Source organism: Lonchura striata, chromosome 5 (genome assembly GCF_046129695.1).
Source record: "Lonchura striata isolate bLonStr1 chromosome 5, bLonStr1.mat, whole genome shotgun sequence".
Taxonomy (NCBI): domain Eukaryota; kingdom Metazoa; phylum Chordata; class Aves; order Passeriformes; family Estrildidae; genus Lonchura; species Lonchura striata.
Genome location: NC_134607.1, coordinates 24434272 through 24454620, shown reverse-complemented (window position 1 = coordinate 24454620; position 20349 = coordinate 24434272). Strand labels below are relative to the sequence as shown.

At 42.3% G+C, this 20349-nt stretch overlaps 1 protein-coding gene across 2 annotated transcripts in view; it reads right to left on the bottom strand.

The window, feature by feature from the left end:
* The window catches only part of GRAP2 (GRB2 related adaptor protein 2), a 97956-nt gene that overhangs the window by 2831 nt on the left and 74776 nt on the right, over nt 1-20349 (bottom strand). The window contains exons 1-6 of one of the 2 annotated variants that reach the window (XM_021554035.3): nt 15642-15739; nt 10442-10544; nt 7294-7385; nt 4635-4754; nt 2769-2937; nt 1013-1144 (exon numbers count right to left, since the gene is read on the bottom strand). In XM_021554035.3, the coding sequence (XP_021409710.1) occupies nt 1013-1144; nt 2769-2937; nt 4635-4754; nt 7294-7385; nt 10442-10519 (591 nt within the window). In that variant the 5' untranslated portion in view covers nt 10520-10544; nt 15642-15739. Of the gene's footprint in view, nt 1-1012; nt 1145-2768; nt 2938-4634; nt 4755-7293; nt 7386-10441; nt 10545-15641; nt 15740-20349 lie in introns of those variants that run through there. The other variant, XM_021554034.3, reaches the window with a different exon arrangement.

Here is a 20349-nt window from a genome sequence, read left to right as displayed (position 1 = left end):
CACTTCTTTTTCTTGAGTTTTATTCCTCTCTCTCTCTTTTTGTAATTTTCTTTTAAATAAATAGAAAATTATAATAACAACAATTATTATTATTATTATTATTATTATTATTACTGATAGTATTTACTCTATTTCAATTATTAATTTTTTTTATCTCAACCCACGAGTTTTATCTTTTTCCTGATTCTTTCCCTACTCCCACCAATGGGAGAAGGAGTGAGTGAGTGGCTGCATGGTACTTAGTTGCCAGCTGAGATTAAACCATGACACATATATATATTCTGAGATGTGTAAATGAGGGGATTTAAGAATTGTTAGTGGGCAAGGAGTCAGGGGCAGGCCCCCACTTTAATAATTTTAGATGTCTGCTTCCAATAAAGTCCCTGTGCTCCAGTTCTGCAAGTAATGACCCTCGTGGAAGAGGTCAGCTTAGACTGTTCTATTTTGGATTTTACTTCTTAGGAGCTGAAAGTTGACTGTACTCAGCTGTGTTTCACAGCTGCTGGAACAAATGGTCAGCAAGGGGCTTTTTTGGTATCTGAAGAAAAACTAAGGTTGTTCTAACTCGCAGATAAAAGCCATGCTTGCCAAGGAGACTTCAGCCAATCTGGAGTTATTATGACCCAGTCCTGCCCACTCCTTGCTCTTCCTCTGTCCCATATGCTGGGGGAACATCAGTTGTGCTGGCGCAGCTGACTCTATCTGAGGACTCACTACTTTGCCTTGTCTTGGGCTGCTCCATATTGTAAAGGACAGCAAGCAGACCTATAAATCTAGTAGCCAAACTAGCCAAAAATAAAATGAGACAAACATCTAAGTCATATTAACACAAATTGGCCCAGGCAGATGGAGAGAAGACATAGGAAACATTTAGGAAACAAGTTCTCTTTTGTGTGCACAGCTGAGAGATGTAGATTTTTGACAAAATGACTGTTTGCTTGCTACCAAGCAATAAAAGCCAATGTTTCGTATGTCTGGTCTTGATGTCCCAGCCTCTTGTTTCTGGTAGTACCTGCTGCTGCTGCAGTATGGGAATAGGATGCTCTACATATCTCTTGGATATAGAAGAATGATCTTCTCCAGCTGCTCCTCCCACATGGAATCCTTCCCGACCTATCTGTTCCAGGCTCCCGCCATGCCTCTCCTGATGGAAGAAAGATCACAAAAGTGAGGTCAGGTTTTGCTTCCTAGCACATCCTTGACTAAAGCTGGGCAATCATTGCACACTGAGCACTACCACTACCCACTACTCTGGAGGCTCTTTCAAATAAAAGACCCTACCTCTCTGCACAGAAGAACAAATCAGAAATCCTATATTTTAGATCTTTGTCATAGCCACTCTCCATCTGAAGTCAGGGTAGTACTGGGAGGTGTGGGGCTGAAAATATGGCTACTGATGTGAGGATCAGCACAGAAGGTAAGCTCTTTCTTGAAATACTGCCCTTAGAATTCATTTGTCTCTGCATTGAAATCAATCATTTTATCATATGGCTGTAGCATATAAAAATTTGAATAGTGAACAGAAACCCACTGTGGTGAATGCTAAACATACTTTGCTGTGCCCATCACCATAATAAACGTACAGAGAGTTTGCCAAAGCAAACTTGAGTTCTGTTCTTTCATTTGCCTGTCTGCATCTTGGAGCAAATGCATCTTTTTCCCTTCCTGCTCACAGTCAGCCCAAACAGGAGTTATACTGATATACATACATACAGTCTTTCTTTCCTTCCCCAGACACAGAGATTCATCACTGTAATCTCTCTCTTACAGATCCCAGAGCCTCTATTTTAATACCTTGATAGTGTGTTTTTAAAGGTCTGTGTAAGTGGTCTAGAAAGAGACAACATCCCAGGCCCATTCTTCAGACTGAAAAATGTATCATCTCTCATTTTGAGCCAGCAAGAATGACCCACATGCAGCTTATAAAACTTTACTGCTGTAGTCAGCAGGTCACAAACTTTCTGCCTTGTCTCTACTTGCACATCCTGGAAATTTAATACCAGAGTCCGTTTCCCAGTGAAGCAGGACTTTGGTTGCTGCAGTGACCAGGCATGTTCACTCCCAGTACAGGGAGTGCAATGTGTAACAGCCTCTGCTATGTCATTTACTTGTTCCCCTGGCACAAAACCAGGCATTCATTGGACTGGGATTTGTCTGCCTTCTCAAACATGGACTATACCTTCCCTGAAGGCACATCTTGTTCCCAGATCTGCTATGTTCTTCTCAGTAGTACTTTCCAGTTCCTAACATCCAGGTTACCTTCTCCACGTTCTGCCCTCTGTTCCTCCACATCCTTTTTACTGTGGTTGCTCAGCAGCAGAAGATGGACAATTCTTCTGAGCAGACAAACTTGCAGTTGTAGTTGTACTCTGGGTGCGTGCAAGGACACTAAGAAACCAGACTCAAATTCTTCTGAGACACAACCCACCAGTCAGCTCTTTACCTGTCCTCAGGAAATCTAGGCATTTCAGTAAGGTAAATCCTGCTTCCCTTGGCATCTTAGAATTTCAGCTCTGAGGTCTTAGCACAGCTTTAGCAAAGCATCTCTATTCAGATTTGAAGAATCAAAAAATTCTGCTCAATTATACAACTCCACATGCCACTGAATCCACTAAGAATCTGTGTCTCAGGCCCCACCAGTGTAGTTATGAGGCTGGATTTCCAGGGACAGACTGTCCTCCTCCTCATCCTGAGACATTCTCATGGGATGAATTCCTCCCACAGAAAGGTTTCTGACTGAGAAACTCCTAAGGACAGTTTGTGTTTACCTTTCCTTCTTGGCTGTTGTCCCTTAGGAAGATCTGCTTCTGCCTGGAGATGGAAGTCGTCCTGTAGTAGTCCACCAGTTTGTTTAGCGAGTGGAATTTCTCTGTCCACAGGTAATAGCTACCCTTTGAATCCCTCATCACTTTGAAGTGTTGTACATCATCTTCATGCCTGGATCCCAATGGAAAAGAGATCATCAACAGATCACACTTTTACCTTTTTTGTAAAAGTCTTTTCCGGAAGGGTACCAAAACTTCTTGCTTGGCCAAATGTAGCCTTCTGGAAAGTCATGCAATGGTAGTCCTTGTGTGTACTGGACCCAGATGTGGCTCTGTTTCAAGACTCATGGATTTGCAAACACAGAGTGCCCCAGGGCTGCCCAGTCACAAAGCACTATCAGAACAAAGCACAGGGTTTTAAACCCTCTCTTTTGAGATAAAGGTCACAGGAGCTTCCAGGGTGAAAAAGTGTAGTTGTAGTCTACCCAACAGCCTCTGCAGGTCTGTTGCATCCAGTCTGCATTGCCTGTAAGACCTGTATTACACTTTTATACACCATGGGGATCACCACTATATGCAGGCACAGTCATGTGAAGCCATACACTAAACTTTAAGATGGTATAAAATCTAGTGTAACATAATTACTACAGGTCATTCTTCCTAACCAAAAAGAAAAAAAGAAAGGAATTTTCTGATGCTGTTAGAAGCCAAATTAACAATCTCAACCTTCTGCCCCTTACTCCTTCTGCACCTCCCCTCCTCTCATGTCTTGTCTGATGTGTACAATTCCTCTTTGCACCAGATGTGAGCTGGCTCTGGTACCCACCTCCTTGCTCTGTGCAACTCCAGGCACTCAAAACACTCTTCTCAGGGGCTACATCTGCACAAATAAACTAAATGGGGACAAGCAGGAGTTGCATGCTATCCTTGACTGCTACAGCCCCAAACTGTTGAAGTGTTTGCATGGTTGTGGTTTAAATGGAAAAGCTCTCCCTTAGAAAGTGCTGGGCCATGGTTATAAAGAACAGGCCAGGAACTGTTCACAGGGAGCTGTTTGAATTCAGCTCTTCTGTTTGGTGGGGTGAAGAGGGTGTAGCCATACAGATCTGACCTCTGCCTCACTGCTTGACTTCTGGGCCAGAGAAAGTGCCTGACTCTACTTGATTTGTTGGCGTTAATTGGTGCAAATGTAACCAGAATATTTGCTTGCAGTTCCTCCCAGATACTTTTTGAGTTGCCTGAATCAGCAAGTACAGACCACTTGGAAAAGACTTTGTTAATCATGACCCTAATTTAAAACTGGTTATCAACTATTTGACTGAAAATTGGGAAACCAAACATCATTTAAGAGCTCTGCTTAGAAGCACTGAGAAGTGCTGGGCTACAGCAAGCTGCTGAAATGCAGCTGGTTTGAAAGCAATGAAAAACCAGTCCTTGTCCAATGGCTTTTTAGTGACCTGTGGGAAATAAGTTAACAATGTAATAGTAATCTCTTCATAGGTAGTAGCTGAATTCTTGGATTTGGTAACCAGAGCTGTCAGGGAATTTAAACAAATGGAAGACACTTGTTAAGCACAGTGGGAGACTTTCTCTGTACCATTCTGTTTTGCTGTAGCTCTTTCAGAGAAGGAGGTCACCAGGGGATGCAGCTTTGGAATGGGGCATTCACTGTGTCACTTGAAAAGAGTCAGAAACATTTGGGAATCAGATGCCTAATTTGTTTTCATTCACAAGACTGCAGCACTAGCAGTGACTGGCAGCATGCAAACTTCACAAGAGCCTACATCACATTAGGAATTCTTATGAGAGGAGGCTAGGGACACCATTAAACAGGAAAAGAAGCAGAAATATGCTGTTAGAAGCAGATACCTGACAGAGATGGAGAAGTCACCATGAGAGTTCTGACTGGCTCGGACAATGAAGCAGCCAACTCCTTTGCTCATGAGGAGGTTCTCTGCTTCGTGGCGGGATATTTTCTCATCAAACCAGCTGTCAAGTGGGAAAAATCATGGAGATGTGAATAAGGATGTGAATTAAGGTAAGGAATAAAAAAGTTGAGGGTAGGGAGAATGTGAATAAGCAGGGTGGAGGGAAGAAAACAAAAGGATCAGAGGAGCCCACATGGCTACTCCCAGTGGCCACGTATATGCTGAGGTACAGAGGTTTCATGGATGCAGACCATTTTCTTTGAGTAGTAAAAACACGTACATGCAAAAAGAACAATGTAAGCTCTGGTCTGCTAAGAAGCAAAACTCAGGTGAAACTGTAATTACGGATGCAGTACAATAAGGTGTTAGTCAAAGAAATTTTAAATGACAAATGTGTATGTATACATATATACACACATAATTCTCAAGACATATACATCAAATTGCTTTTTGGCAAACTGATGGAAAATTACTGGGCTGTGATGGATATATTGCATGGAACACACATAAATTTTTAGTAGAAGCAAGCCATGAAAGTTTTACTACTAATAAATTTGTTCCTGCAAGAGTTGCAATATCACAAAATCACAGAAGCACAGAATACGTAAGCACACTTACACAAATCTAGCCAGGCATAACAAACAACAGCATAAGGCACTGGACTAATAATAAGAAAGTCACCATAAACAGTAAAATAATATGATGTCAGTAGGAATTTTTCAGTAGACAAACACAAAATCACATACATTTGCATATGCCCACTCCATAGCTAATAAGATCACAATCTGCAGTCTTTGACTTCACCTAATATGTAATTGCCTGTATTGCATTAAAATTAAGGACTGTTAAGTTCCTAATGTCTGTAATTTCTGCTTTGGATTTCCTTATTATCATCACAGTTTACCTGTGTATCATTAGCAAAGAAAAATCAGATGAGCCTTTGTCACCCTATTCTTTCAAAAATTTTAAAGTTCTTTTAAAAGTTTTCTATGCCTTCTGATGTTTACGTATTTCTACTAGAGTTTCTTGCACACTGTTATGTAAATAATGATTGTTTTACATTCTTCCTTGTGGGAAGAGAGAATTGATAGACTGTTAGTTTAACCAGTGTAGTCAGACAAGTAGCAATTTCATCCTCCAATCCACTGTCACTTTTAAAATTCTATATATTACAAGGTCAAGAATAAACTTCCTCTCTTTTCCCTCTTTTGCATCTAGCGTGAATGTGTGAGTTATTTAATGTCATAGTGCGACAAGTCTTGATAACCAATCTTAATGATTACTTAACGAGAAAAAGGTGGGCAAAAAAAATCCATCAAAAATAGGAGGCAGCTTTCTTCCCCACGTCTAGTTCTGTCATCTGGGCTGAACTGCTTCAAAGTGCAGACCTACCACTTAGAAAAGTGTCAGAGTGGAAATATGTCTTCGCAGCTCTTGCACAGAGAAAGCAACATGGGAAAAATGTGTGTGAAAAAAGAAGCTGCCAGTGCTCCTGAGCAATGGCACAGCCCTGTGAAAGAGCAAACAAGAACAACTGACTGGAAGATCTCATCTCCCCGAGGCCCAAAAGTACAAGCCCGTATTTGCACAGCAAATGAATAATGTCCTTCAGCTCAGCCAAGCAGGTTGGCTTATGTCCAAAAAGGCCAGTAAGTGCCACCTCCAAAGGGGACAGAGGCACTTATTTGTAACCTCAAAATCCCTGTGTGCTTCCAGTATGACTGCTCAGAGCATCGGTGTGTTGCAGCCACAAGTACTGGGCTTGGTGCATGCTCTGCTCGTTCACCCCTGAAATGCTGCAGCGCTTTTGAAAGAGGAAGGACAATGAGAGGTGCTTCTGGGAGCATTTCTGCTGAAACCTGAAAGGTTGTAAAAATCCCATGCGCTGTCATATTTATGGCATAGGGCTGGAGAGCACATTTAACATGCATTCCAACACGCATCAGTCCTTTCTGAAAGTGCAGATCCATCTCCTCAGCGGGAAGGGAGAAATGCAGGTACACCTGTCCTCCGACAGATCTGTTTGTGTGAGAGCGTGTCTGGTCTATCAGCTCCGCAGCAGCTGTCAGTGCGGCGCAGCGTTGCACTGACCTCTAGCGCACCCGCAGCAAGTCACAGGCACTTCGGGGGATGCCAATGCGGCGGCAGGGTGGGAAAAGGGATCAGCGTCGTTAAGAGTCGAAGGGGAGAAAATTTTTTTTAAAATCCGTTTTCAGAAAGATCTCTTGCTCTTCCTTTTGTGCTTAGACTCTGTTACCAAGATTTCACATCATGACTATTCTCCTCGGAGGGCATCTAAATGCAATTCCTGCCACATCCCAGCATTCCTCTGCGCAGCAGTAACAAAAGAGTCATTTAGGACTGACAGCGATCATCGAGATCCATTTAGCTGCGAAAGAGCAGAGGATGTTTCGGGGTAGAAACATGCTGTGCTGGCAGAACCGTGTGTAGCATTATGGCAATCCCTGCCAGCCCCAAAATGTAGGATGTTATGCCCAGCACTTCCCCTGTACTCTCCTCTGCACGCGCACGCAAATGTGGTCCTGACCGCACTCGGTGGAAATGTGCCATGGTGGTGACACCATTTCTGTCACACTTACGGGGGAACATGGAAATCAATGAAGTTCTTAGGAACGTAGCCCTCGTGACTTCTGAGCTCAGCCTTGTACCACTCTTCCTGGGAACTCAAAATCTGCAATGGAGAAATGGATGGAAAAAATGCGTCTTCTAAGAAAGGCAAAAGTGACCAAGATTCAGGAATAAACCTAGAATGTCTTGTAAACATAAAAGAAAATGCTACACATTCTCTACTCCCCACCCATGGCGCACCAAGGTTAGTGTCTGATGACCACTTCAGAACAAGCAAGCAATAAAAAAGCCTGAGTAGAATTAGGGAGATTGCTTGTTAACTTTACCCCTTTGTCTGACTGCCTGTCTGTGTATCTCCGATGCCTGTGAAATGGAGAAATTCAGCTTTCAAAGACTTAGTAGGGGTTTAAGTTACTCTCTGTGCTGCCTTTTGTAGTTGGTACTGGAGCACCTCAGATTCACAAGGGAAGAAGAAAATATCTGTGAAAACTCCTCTGACATATGGATATGGAGGGATATGCAGCTGTAGCTGTGTGTGTTATGGCCGCACAGATGTTACCATGTGCTCTCACCTGTCATTTCACAAGAGATTCTTTAGTGGGTTAAGTCTTCTGCTGCCCTGAGTTTTGCCAAGGTAGATATAAGAAGGAGGCAAAAAGTGTCTCTGAGACACTATTAGACTTAGGAGGTTGTAGGATAGCTGGAAGTGAGTCCACATCACACACTGGAGCAGCTTCAAGTGTGCTCACATTAATGTTAACTGCAATGGTCCTTAGAAACATCACTGCTGACCAGAAAGGGCCCAAATTCATGACACCATGGCTGATGGTCCAAGAAACAGCCCTAAGCTAGAGGAGAGAGGACAGAAATACAACCACATTGGGATTTTACTGCAAGTATGGTCTTTGGTGTTTGGTTTGGCATTCCAGCTCCAGGATTCTGCTGTATGAAATAGACCATGTTTCTGCTCTTTCTGGCTTTGGAGAGGAGCCTAAAAGCATGAGCTGTGACAGATTTAAAAGGAAAAAGCCAGTGGAAAAGAATTTAAAATCTATTGTTAACAGTAATAATACATATTTTGTGAGCCAATCTCATGGTTTTGGGAACCTAAGGCACATTTTAGCTGCTTTGTATTTGAAACGGGATGTTACTGTCTCTGGAGCCAATTCTTCAATGCCTTCCCTGCCATGTAGGCCTTTTTTCAAACATTTGGATTCAGAAAAGCTAAGGAATAGAAAGCTGTGGTATTCCCTACTTGTATAGTCACTGCTGTCTCATGCCTGGGTGCTGGGTTAAGGATCTTTTGCCACTGCTGTGGCCAAACACAGGGGATGATTGCTACTGCCTGCTCATGCTTGGGGCCTACTCTGTTGGAAGTGAGGTTTCCAGAACGACCCGCCAGCTGTTTTCCACTGCAGAGCTGGCAGGTTTCTCTCAGTGTATCATCCTCTCAGAGAAGGATGTAGGGGGGGCTAAGAGGGTGGATTTCCTCTTGTCGCTACTGGTTGAGGGCCTCATGTTTCCTGTTTTGTAATCTCTACATCAATATTTCATCTTATCTCCTTGATAAATCAACAGGTTGTTGCAGGCAGCATGAGGGGGCTCATGATGGGGTAGGAATGTGTGTGTGCCTATGCCAGAACAGAGCTGTTACTCAGGCTGATTTACTGCTACTATGGCTTGGGTGGCTAAGATGTTGTTTTGTTTACCTCAAGGACATTAAAGCAAGAGGCAGTTTGATTTTTCCAGTAGTGAATTCTCTGTGACAACTAATAATAATAAAACTGGTGTGTAGTGTTGACACTTTTTATCTTCTGATAGCATACTTTGAAAGGAAGCTCTATCTTATAATGATTTTACAGGAAGGGAAACTGAGGAACAGAAAGAAAAGTGACCTGGCTTACACCATCACCCCAGACAGGGACTTGATGGAAGTCTCCTGAGAAAAAAGGCATCAGTAAAGGTCATGTGATAATATGAGAATAGGGACCAACTGGGGAAGAATAAGAGTGTTTATCTGTGCTGAAGAGAGACAGTGATTTCTCCAGAACCTTCTCACAGCTCTTTGGAAAGATTTAGTACTAATGAACTCCGGATGCTATCAACTTTGTCTAAGTGCCAAGAATTGAAAGGCCAATAAAATAAGAAGTGGTGGCAATGGAAAAGGCAAGACTGAGACCCAATATCTGATTATTAGCTGGAATATCTGTGACTGCACAGAGGGGTAGCAAAGGCTCCTCACCAACAGGACCATACATCCTATTGTTGTACATCATCCCTTTGGACAGTAAAGGAGTTAAGGCCTCAGGGAGGGGTAATACTCAGGCATTTTCAATGGAAACAGAACATCTGGGACTGAGAAGTGGATAAATAATTAGGGTGAATCTTCAAGTGGCTTCATCTGTGGGACTTTGGTAACATTAACAAGAACTGTTCTATCATAACACATACAAAACACTTTAAAGAGACTTCCAGAAGCTCTGTATTGTGTATGATCAGCTCTACTTCTGCTATTGCCTCATTGTTAAATTTCTGCAAGGGTGTATATAATATTATTAGACCAGAACCTCTTAAACTATTCCACTATGTGTGTAACAGTCTGTCTCATAGAATTTTCCTCTCCTATTTGCAATTGCCTAAGATCTCTGCAGCATCTAACCGTAATTACTAACAGTGAAAAGTTAGATATAAATTCTAGAATGGATAAGAGTTATCTTTTAAACAGTTCAAGGGCTGGAAATAAGGAAGACAGCAATCCCTCTGGATAGAACTGGTCCTGCAAGTTTAGACATGGTCATCATAATGTAGTCACTGTGGATAGTTTACCTGGTCAATGAAAACAGACAGGACCCTCAAAACCTGTCACCAAAGATCTTCATCTGTACCCCAGCAAAGATACATACCCTTCCCTGCTGACTACCAGAGGACTGCAGGGCAACTAAATCCACAGTTCATGGACATAAAATCAAGAAAAGTGGACACAGACTCAAGTAAGCTGGGAATTGTTGTCCTCTTGCAAACCCTGTGGGAGAGGGGTATCCTGAGTTTGTATCCTAGTTTATAGATGTGTCTTCATCTGTTTTGTCAAGGCAAATGGAAGCACAAGAAAGATGTGGAAGCAGTCTCAAAAACCTGTTTCAAGCTGGGGACTGTACTTACCTTCAACACATCCCCAGCCTGGAAGCTCAACTCGTCTTCTCCAGAAGCCGTGAAATCAAACTTGGCAATGGCTTCCATATTGCGTCTTGGGGGCAGAGCAAAGCTGGAAGAGGCAACGTCAGATACTTGTCAGCATCTATCAGCTACTGGGATTGCAGAGTCAAGCCTTGGAAAGCTGACAGGCAGTGCTGTGATTTGTATGTGGAGCTGCACCCACAGGCAGCCATTAGTTACCAGACATGGGAAGACATTAGCAGGTAGAAGAGAGGGCATGGCTGAGGCTATAATTAGCTGCAGTCAGAAGTACAAATAACCAATAGCGTGTGCTTATTCCAACTGATTTCTTTCTCTAGAGCAATCTCATGGGAAAAACATGTATAGACCAACTTTGTCACAGTTCCCAATAAAGCAAGTGACTCTGTTCTGCAATGGAAAAATGTATTTGCCCTCTGCAGTGATTTACTCTTTGCCTCAAGAGTGACTCAAATTGCAGACAAAACAAGCAGGGCTGCAATAAATATATATTTTTTTCTTGGACACGGGCCACAATACGTAAAGTTGAAAGAGTATTTTCTTTGTGATGGCTTAACATGGGTGACCACAACTTTCAGGTAGGAAAACACTGTTTGCAGAAAGGCTGTATTCCCAATTTTGAAGCATGTAGAGAGTTAGCCTACCTCAGTGTTGGTAACCCAGGAGCCTGAAATGTATCAGACAGCCTGCAAACCAAAGCCTGCTTTTCAGCACCAGAGCAATGTGGCAGGGGAAGTGGCAAGATGGGCTTTGCTCCTTCACCACTTCCTGCTCACATAACTCGGATGTACCCCAGCAAGACCATTTTTATAATCAAGGGTTACCAATTTCCCATGGCTGGGTCATGTACCCCCCAGCCCAATGGTGAGGATGCCAGTGACAAGCCAAGAAAAAGCCAGGCAGTACCACCTTAAGCAAGTGCACTGCTGGCAGATGCACTTGCAGCAGAGCTTCTGAATACCATCAGACAACTCCAATATAGAAGTAGTTTTTATGATTTCTGAGATAGGTTTGTCTGGGAACAAAGATCCTGAAGCCACAGGTACCACTGCCTAATCTCACTTCTCACAAAAACACCCAATTTTTATGGCTTCAGAGGAAGTGTCAGCTTGTCTGATCCAAAACGTTCTTAACCAGAAAGCTCTAGAAACAGACTGTACAAGCAAATGAGCAACCCTAATTAGGATTAGATATTTCTTATCAATTAGAACTGACACAAGATCCCCACAACATAAAGTGTTGATACTGAACAATCTCCAGAATTTTTCCACTTTAAAATCAAGAGGTGCAGTAGCCCTCTTTCTCTAAAGTACATGCTGTAATGTTCCTCCTCTGACACACAGCCCAGGGATTTAACTATCTGTGTGAGCAGAATCAAGGGCCCAGCTCTGATACAGCTCAACTTAAACTGCTGAGAATGAGCTGGCAGAAAGCCTGCAGGGCAAAAGCTCTAGGACTGCACCAGCATTAGCCCAGGGATTCCAGAGGAAAACCACCAACATGGGAAGATATAAAATCTCAGAGGAAATACAAAACCATAGTTTAGTTGTGATAGTCAGTCTAGCTGAGTACCTGTCATGAATCATTTGGGTCACTGAGTTGAGTTGTCAGTGCCATCAGTCCTGACCTAGCTGGTGGCAGATGGTAACCATGGAGGGTGACTATTCATTTCTGATTGATACCTGAAAGAATCTTTGGGTGCCTTTACACAGGTGAGGAGTATGCTAGCATGTAGCCTAAAATTTCATTAAGTCTTAACTAGGTTCTGTGTGTGTTAACTGTATAAAGCAGTTATTTATTGGCTAATTTGTCTATTTCCTGCTTGCAGAGTCCCTTTGCAATTGACTAAAGATCCCTGAATAAAGTGATTCACAAGAGGGGCCATAACATCACTGGACATTAGTTCTGATATTTGTTACAACCACTTCTATGTAGGAAAAAAAACCTGTTTATATACTTCCTAGTGGATTCTGTTAGTATTCTCTTTTTTGCTGCTTATAGGTGAATTTATATCCATGTGACTGATGAGAGCTATGAAGTACCAAGGCAAATTTTGGGCAGTCCATAGAGAGTTCTGCTTATTCAGCATGGATCTGTTCTAGAGTAATTGGGGTTTCTTCAGTGCCAGAGCGCCCCATGTAGGTCTGAGTATGGAGCTCAGCTGAGATCCACCCTACACCTGCTATTCCAACCTGCTGCCTTAGGCTTTCAACACAAATCAGTGCTGAATCCTAACACCCTAAAGCACATTGGTGCTTTATTCTCAGGCTTCAGCTTTCCACCTATTCCAAACATTTTCACCCGCTATTCTCATTGTTGACCTACTAACACTCTTTAATTCTTACTTTTGATACCTTTTGCAGGTTAGGGTCACCCTCTGTCTTATTCTTATTCCAAGACATTGGTATTGCTCTGCAAGTGCAGCTCAGGCCTGATTTGAGATCTGTCCTCTATTCTTGCATAGATATTTTTGGAGCTTCAGTCTGTAACTCCACAGGCAGTGTCAGCCCTGTTGTGTGCTAACAGAGCATAGGGGTATTAAATTGGAGGGGAATTAACCCTTAAGGGAACTGTTTAAACAATTATACTCTTTCATGGAAGACAATTTAAGGAAAAGACTAAAGGAGAGTTACTTTAGTAAGGGTTGTTTTTCAGTGTTTTATCTTGCAGTGGTGGCCTGCTGCAGAGAGATCAGAGCCAACAGTGCAAGTGGATCCTGGAACTCCTAAATGCAGACCATTAATCCCAGGCTGAGGAAAAGAACACACTTAAAAACAATTTAAATACAAATGATTCAAATACAAATCCTGTCTTTGATTCTGTCCTTTAGATACAGAAGAAGTAGTGGGGGGTCTCCTTACAGGGACAAGAGAGTAGAAAAACTTTAATTTTTCAATAACCCTAATGTTAAAGGTGCTATTGGAATGTGGGTCCCTCCGAAGGACAAGATTTTGTGAAACAGTTAAAATCTTCCCTCTCACTTTCTTTCCAATTTCAGAAATCCCAGCCTCAGGGAGAGACCAGGAGAGAGATACCTCTTCAAACAATCTAACACATGGATTAAATATGCCTTTCATTGCCAGCGGCTGGATTTAGAAGTGGCTCAAACACCATCCACAGTGTTGGCTGTGTTGATAAATCAGCAACGCAGTAATGTTCTGGCCTTAAGCTCTTCCCCCACCAACTCCTAAAGCAACACTAGCCAATAATCCTGTCTTTGAACTCCAGCCTACCATTTTTCAGCACCTGAACTTCAAACCAGTTCTGTTTCTCTGATCCTGTTCCTCCCTCCATGTGTAACTTGAGAATCCCCGCTCCACATGGGACAGTCCTGGGCTCATGAAAACTCCCCTACCAGGAGCCCATTCTTTCCCTCTCTGCATGTGTGTGACTCCCAGCACCACTCCACAACACAGACAGACAGGAAATTTTTCACTATTATCATAACTTACATTTCTCAAGCACCTTTTATCCCAAATTCTGCTTTTAACTACATGGTGTAACTCCTTTAAGCTTTTAATAGCCGAAGACAATTTTACACTGTGCATAACATTCTCTGTGAAAATCACCTTTGTAGAGAGTTCAGCATGAAACATATGCAATGTTCAAAGAGGGATTTTTCAGTTCCAAGTGTGAGCTGACCAGTGCCCTTCATTTTGTGCTGGCTTTGTGCACACAGGTGAATTTTCTCTGTGGTTCACCTATGCAGCAGGGTGGATTCAAGAGGCATAAGGCTACAGCAGCTCTGTGGGACCAGTGCAACAGAAGTTTCACAAAATGAAAAGTGAAAAGCAACATGGCTTTCAGAGCACAGGGTAGGCATTTTAGTTTGGCAGAATGCCATTCCCTGAGCAAGAACTTCAGTGTCTCTGTTGATGGAAAGTGCCAAGGCCTAAAACATGTCAGCAAGCAATACAGCCTGAGAGCAGAGTCCCAAAGAGTTTAACACCGCTACCCTACACCATGTTGGTTCCAAATTCAGCAGTAACAATGCCAGGGAACGTCACCACCTATGAAGAGTTCATCATTTGGGGGTTGTCCAGCCTCAGCCTTTCCCAATTTCACCTACTTACATCACAAGGAGAGCAAAATTTCAACACTGCACTCACTTAATGGAACCATATGCAAAAAAGTTCTATTTTTATGCCACTAGCATAAAAAATTGCACACATCTCCAGTCTGAAACTTTATCCAGTGAGGTTTTGCACCAAGATATACAGCACAAGCTACCGTGTCTTTGTTCGGCTCTACAAGAACAACATGTTGGACTGATGAGCAGCTGGGGACAGGATTCTACCCTGAGCATCTGTACAGAAACTCCAGATGACATTTCAGCAGAAACAATGGAGAAGGGACCTATAATCTAGAAGAGCTGTTGCAGATAACAGCTTTGTTTTCACCAGCCAAGCCACATACAAGTTGCATGGGGATACTTAGCTCCAAAAACACAAACCTCTTGCTACTGAGTTAACGGTGCAGCTTCACTGACTGTCAGTGATAAGAGGGTAAAATTTACAAGGAAGAACAAGTCACTAAAACACTCAGAAATTATACATTTAAGTCTTGGCTATTTTGCCACGCAGAGCAATGCACAGCATTTTGGCTGAGCCTATGTGCAAACAAAAGAAACCTCCTAGGAACTGGATTCACAGAACAAACAAACTTTCAGGACTCTATAACCAACAGCAGTTGGTAAGAAATACCCCAAACTAGGATGGTGCTTAATTTCCCTAGGGAACCCAGGTCTTCTGTGCTACTTCCCATCACGTCAGAGTAGAGTTGTGCAGCAACATGGGAAGCTGGTGCAACCTCAGGCTCAAAGAGAGGACTAGGTATGGTATCACAGCATGATACCGTGACAGTATAAAATACCAAATCTTTGCTGTGCTGGAAGGGTTGGTGAGGGGGGACAGGGGTGGTGGGGAAACACCTTCTGGTTGCCCACCTCCTCCCTCAGATCCCAGCTGGTCAGATTTGGCAGAGGCAGAGGGATTTGTCCTGCAAAAGCACTGCGCTGTTGTGAAAACTGATAAAATGGCCTTGGGATCCCATGCTCTGCCCCTACTGCGCAGTACTTCACCTTTCCTTCCAAAACCTCCCTTCCTCCCTTTACTGTGTCTTAGCCAGCTCCCCCCACCTGAGTGTCGGAGCCGTGCCCAGACCGTACCTCGAGCAGCTCTCCTCCGTGCCGGCGCTTCGCTCAGAGCAGGAGATGTGCTGCCCCAGAGCTCAGGCCCCTCCCTGAGCGCCCGTGTCACACATCGGCGCTGGCCCGCGTGTGCGGGGACAGTCAGGAGTGGGCATGAGGGATGGAGGAACCCAACCGGGGCATGGACAGCTTCCAGTCTCTAATGGCAGAAATACTTGGTACCCTGCATGTTTAAAATGGTGGTGCCAGTTCAAAAGGACCAGGCCGTGGCTGCTGCTTCAGCCCAGGGTGGTTTAACAGATGAAGAAAGGAGGGTCCCTCAAAAAAGTGCAAGTTCTACCCAAATAAGGAAAACAGAAATGAACACAGATCTGCTAAGTTAACTGAGAAACCGTAAGTCTGTTGAAAAGCACATCTTGAGGAACAAGTAGTTAAAGACATGAAAACATGTAATAAAATAATTTTCAAAGACAACAGAAACAGGAAGCCTGCCAGAATGTGTCTGTAGGGCTGACAGATGATTGAAATGTAAAAAGAATGTTCAAAGAAGATAAGGATAAAGCACAAAAGCGAAATGAATTCTCTGCATCCATGCCTCTTCCATAGGGATATAAGGAGGTCCACACACTGGAGTTTTCTTTGCAGAGGAAAGCCAGGAGAACTATTTCAAGATGAAGAACTGGAATAAAAGATTTTAGGAAAAACCAGCAAATGAACAAGAGTAAATTCAAAGATTTCATATTTTATAAATCTTGATTGAAATCCTAACTGCGCATGAAATAATAAAGATTGAGCAATTAAACTGTGGCATAAAATGCTAGATTTAACTAAGCCTCGGTACCAGGAAAAAAGCAGCAAACACAATGCCAATGTTTGAGATGTGTTTTGAGGGGATGAAAGGTTCAGTTCTGACTTCTGTGTGCCTGAAATGGGTTAAAAGATGAATGATGAAATGAATTACTGGCCCTAAGAGAGAAGAAACATACCAATTCCTCCTCACATAACTTTTGTAGAAGGAAGTCATGGCACAGTCTGAGTTCTTTGAAGGAGCTGATGAAAATGTAGATACAGGTGATCATATAAAACTTGCATTTCTACATAATTTTTGATGAAGTCTTTCATCAAAGACTCTTTAAAAAGCCTCCTAAGCTCTCAAAGAATAGGAGGGAAGGTCCTATAGAGGATTAAGAACTGATTAAAAGTTAGGAGACAATTTTAATGTGCTGATCAAAATATTCATAAATGATCTGGAAAACATGAAGTGACAAAACTTACTGATGAGAAAAAAATTCAGGGTAATACAAATTAAATCTCATCACAAAGCCTTGCAGATGGTTTTAAAAATACTGTTGAAATGGAAGGTGAATTTCAGTGCTGATGGCTGCAGAAGCAATTGACTTGGGACAAAACAAACATAACTACGTGAACACAGCAATGATCTTAAATTAGCAATTACCACTCAGGAAAGACACCTTTGAGATGCTATTTGAGTTCTACCAAAGTGTCAGCTGAGTGGAAGTCACAAAGACAGCTTGGGAAGCTTCTGGAAAGTGATAGAAAACAAGCCAGAAGACAACATGATGTCACTGTGCATGTCTCTGGGGTGTCTGCTTGAATATTTGTCATTTGAATACAGCATCCAGTTCTTGTCCCTCCATCTCAAACACAGAGATAGTAGCATTAGAAATAGCAGATAGAAAGCAACTAAAGATGACGAAAGGAATGGGAAGGTTCTGGATAAGAAAGGGCCAAATTGAAGACCGAGATGCTTCACCCTTAAAAAAAGTTGTCAGAGGAATAAATACAAAACAATGTTGGAAATAATGAGAATCATGGAAAAGGCAAACAGGAAGTTTTATCCATCATTTCTGATAACATAAGCACTAGGAGTTTCATTCCAAGAGTGTCAGAATCTGTGAGCCCTAGGGAAAGAAGCTGTGGCATGAACTTGTTCTGTTCTCACTCTCCTTCCCCAAACAGCTGTTGCTGGGTACAGCACCATGGATTGTGAGTAACTTTAACCTGACCCAATTAATTCTTAGGAGCTGTGGCTCTTCACCAAAAACCACCATAATGTGCTAGTCTAAGAGGACTGGTCCAGCAGAAGGCTGGTAGCTGGTAATCCCTACACACACGGCCTTCTAGGGAGGTAGTAATCTCACTGTAATATCTGTAAATTAAAACAGGGGTAGTGTGAAAATTATGAAGCACTCAGACCAGTTGGGGCTAGATACAATGAAAATTCCCTCTGAATGGGATAATCTTGAATATAATGGCTGAAAAAATATACAGGTTCAGCAGGCAGGGGGCTAAAGGAAGAGTACAGCAGTTAACTCTTGCCATGTTGTGAAAAGTTTTCCATGTGGCTATCAGTATGTGAGAAATATAACTTTCTGTACAGGAAGGTGGGACACCAATCCTTACAGTCTTCTTAGGTTTAAGCTTTGTGCTTTTTTGTGGTCTGTGAATGGCATGACAGATTGCATTACGTTACACACTGGAATGACCTAATTTCTCTATTTTCTACCATGATGTGATCTAATGGGCCCCCCAGCAGGAACGCTGCTGGTGACTTGTCACTCATGCTTGCTGCCTGACAATGTCACAAAACACTGCATGAATTCCTCTTATGTATCCAGAACTATTGCATTATAATATTAAATCTATTAAATGTCAAGCCATAAGAGATATGGCTTTCTATACTATAAACAAAGCACTCAATACTGGCACGCTCCCAACACTGAGAAAGACTAGGAAATAGGATAGAATAGGAAATAACTCTCTTTTCTTTCTTCTCCATTACTTTATGTTCCTCCTCTGTCACAGTTACGGTAACACATTAACCTCCTCACCTGGCAGAATACATTAATCACAGCTATGTGAAAAATATGAAGAAATATCCAGATACTTCAGCCATAAGTAATGGAAACAAACCTAATGGGAAGGACATCAGACTCCGTGCATCTGTTAGAAAACTGGGTTAAACCCAACCCAGCAGACAGGTTATTCCACAACTCCTTGCTGCATAATTCTCTGTCATTATCTACTACTGACACAATCCAGACAGGATGGTCAAACCATAACTATTGTACAGCCTGAGAAGACCTGGATTCAAAAAGCTTGATGCAGACAATTTTATACCTGCTTTTGCACTTAGGTGAGTGGCCAAAAACAGATGCATCTGCAAATGTGCCTGAAAACTGCCTAAGAACATTCTGTCTCACAAAAGTCTTAGTGATTTCTTGCTGGCCTCAAATTTTCAAGAGAAGAATCTTTTTCCAAGACATTTTATTCACTTTAGTTTCTATCTGGGAAGCATTTGGACGGCCAGAGAAAAAACAGGGGTAAAAGAAAAAAAAAAAAAAAGGTAATTTCCAACAAAACATGTACATCAAATATTTTGTCTACTCTGAATTGAGTTGATAATACATGAAGAATTAAATGGCCAAGTTTTGTTACTCTCAAGATAAACTACTTCCCTATGTTCTTAGTTCGCCTCCAGAAAGTAACACCATCAACAAGGGAAACAGAAGTCAAAGTGTGGAAACAAGGGAGATTTCAATTGTTGTAAGTAATTGTAAGTGATAACCCAGCATCTGTGGAATTGAGAGCATCAGGACTGTAAATCCACATAAAGCTGAACATTATGAATGGAAGCTGTCTAGTCTTTCCCAGGCTCCCATCTATTCCTGTTCCCACATTCAGATATGCTGCACACAGAGCAATTCATCCTCTCACAGCTTTGCTCTCTGCAAACAGCTGCTCAGGCTGTCCACAGTGACAGGTCATTAGCAGGCAGTTATTTTTTTCAGGACTGAGTGCACAGAAGTGGCAGTGCTATAAAAGCTTCCCTGCAGAGCTCCATGCACTGATCTGGGAAGAGCTCTTTCCCAATTTACTGTGCTTCCTGTTAGCAAAAATTGTCCTGAAATCTCTGTGTCTTGTTGCTCACCTGCAACAGTCCTCTTTGATCATGTCCCCTTTTTTCAAAAAGCTTGATCATCAGCATCAGTTGCAAAGCTATTGCTGCTCTAGTGCTGATCTTGTCGCCATCACCCTCACAAACAACCTTCAGTTTAGCTGATGTGACTACAGCCTACTGTGTTTTCCCAAGTGATACAATTATTTCAATTAAAGGTGTGAAGCCAATTCTCTTACAGGAATAAGCTTTACCTGTAAGAGTTCTCTTCTAATTCTATGGTTGTTTATCCACCAGGAGAGTGTATGATTTAACTGCCTGGTCCCATCCATGTAGCACCATTAATTGCAAGGAGATGTGGTTTTAATCCTGAACATCAGTGTTAATTTGCTACTTAGTTCATACGCTTCCCATCCTTCTGCAAATTGATCTCCAAAGATATCCCCTACATTTCAGCTGAGGAGCATCTCTGCACTTCTGAGAGATTTTTCTATGAAAGCTTATGGCTAAGATCCTCTACTTTCCTATTCTAAAGAAGTACTGGCAAACTTGTTGATATTTAATATTTTCATCAAATCCTTTCAAACATGCCAACTTTTTCTTCTACGTCCCATACTCCACAATTCCTACCACTGAATTATTAGTGTCTTTCTAGCAGCTTCTTTATTCTAACCAGTCAGGTTCTCTACCTCCTGCATTTATATGGTGATTACACTGAACCAGTCTTGTGATGTCCCAAGATTATAATTTTGACAGCAAGTACAAGACCACAAGGGTTGAACTGTCACAGAGCTGACTGAAGTACCA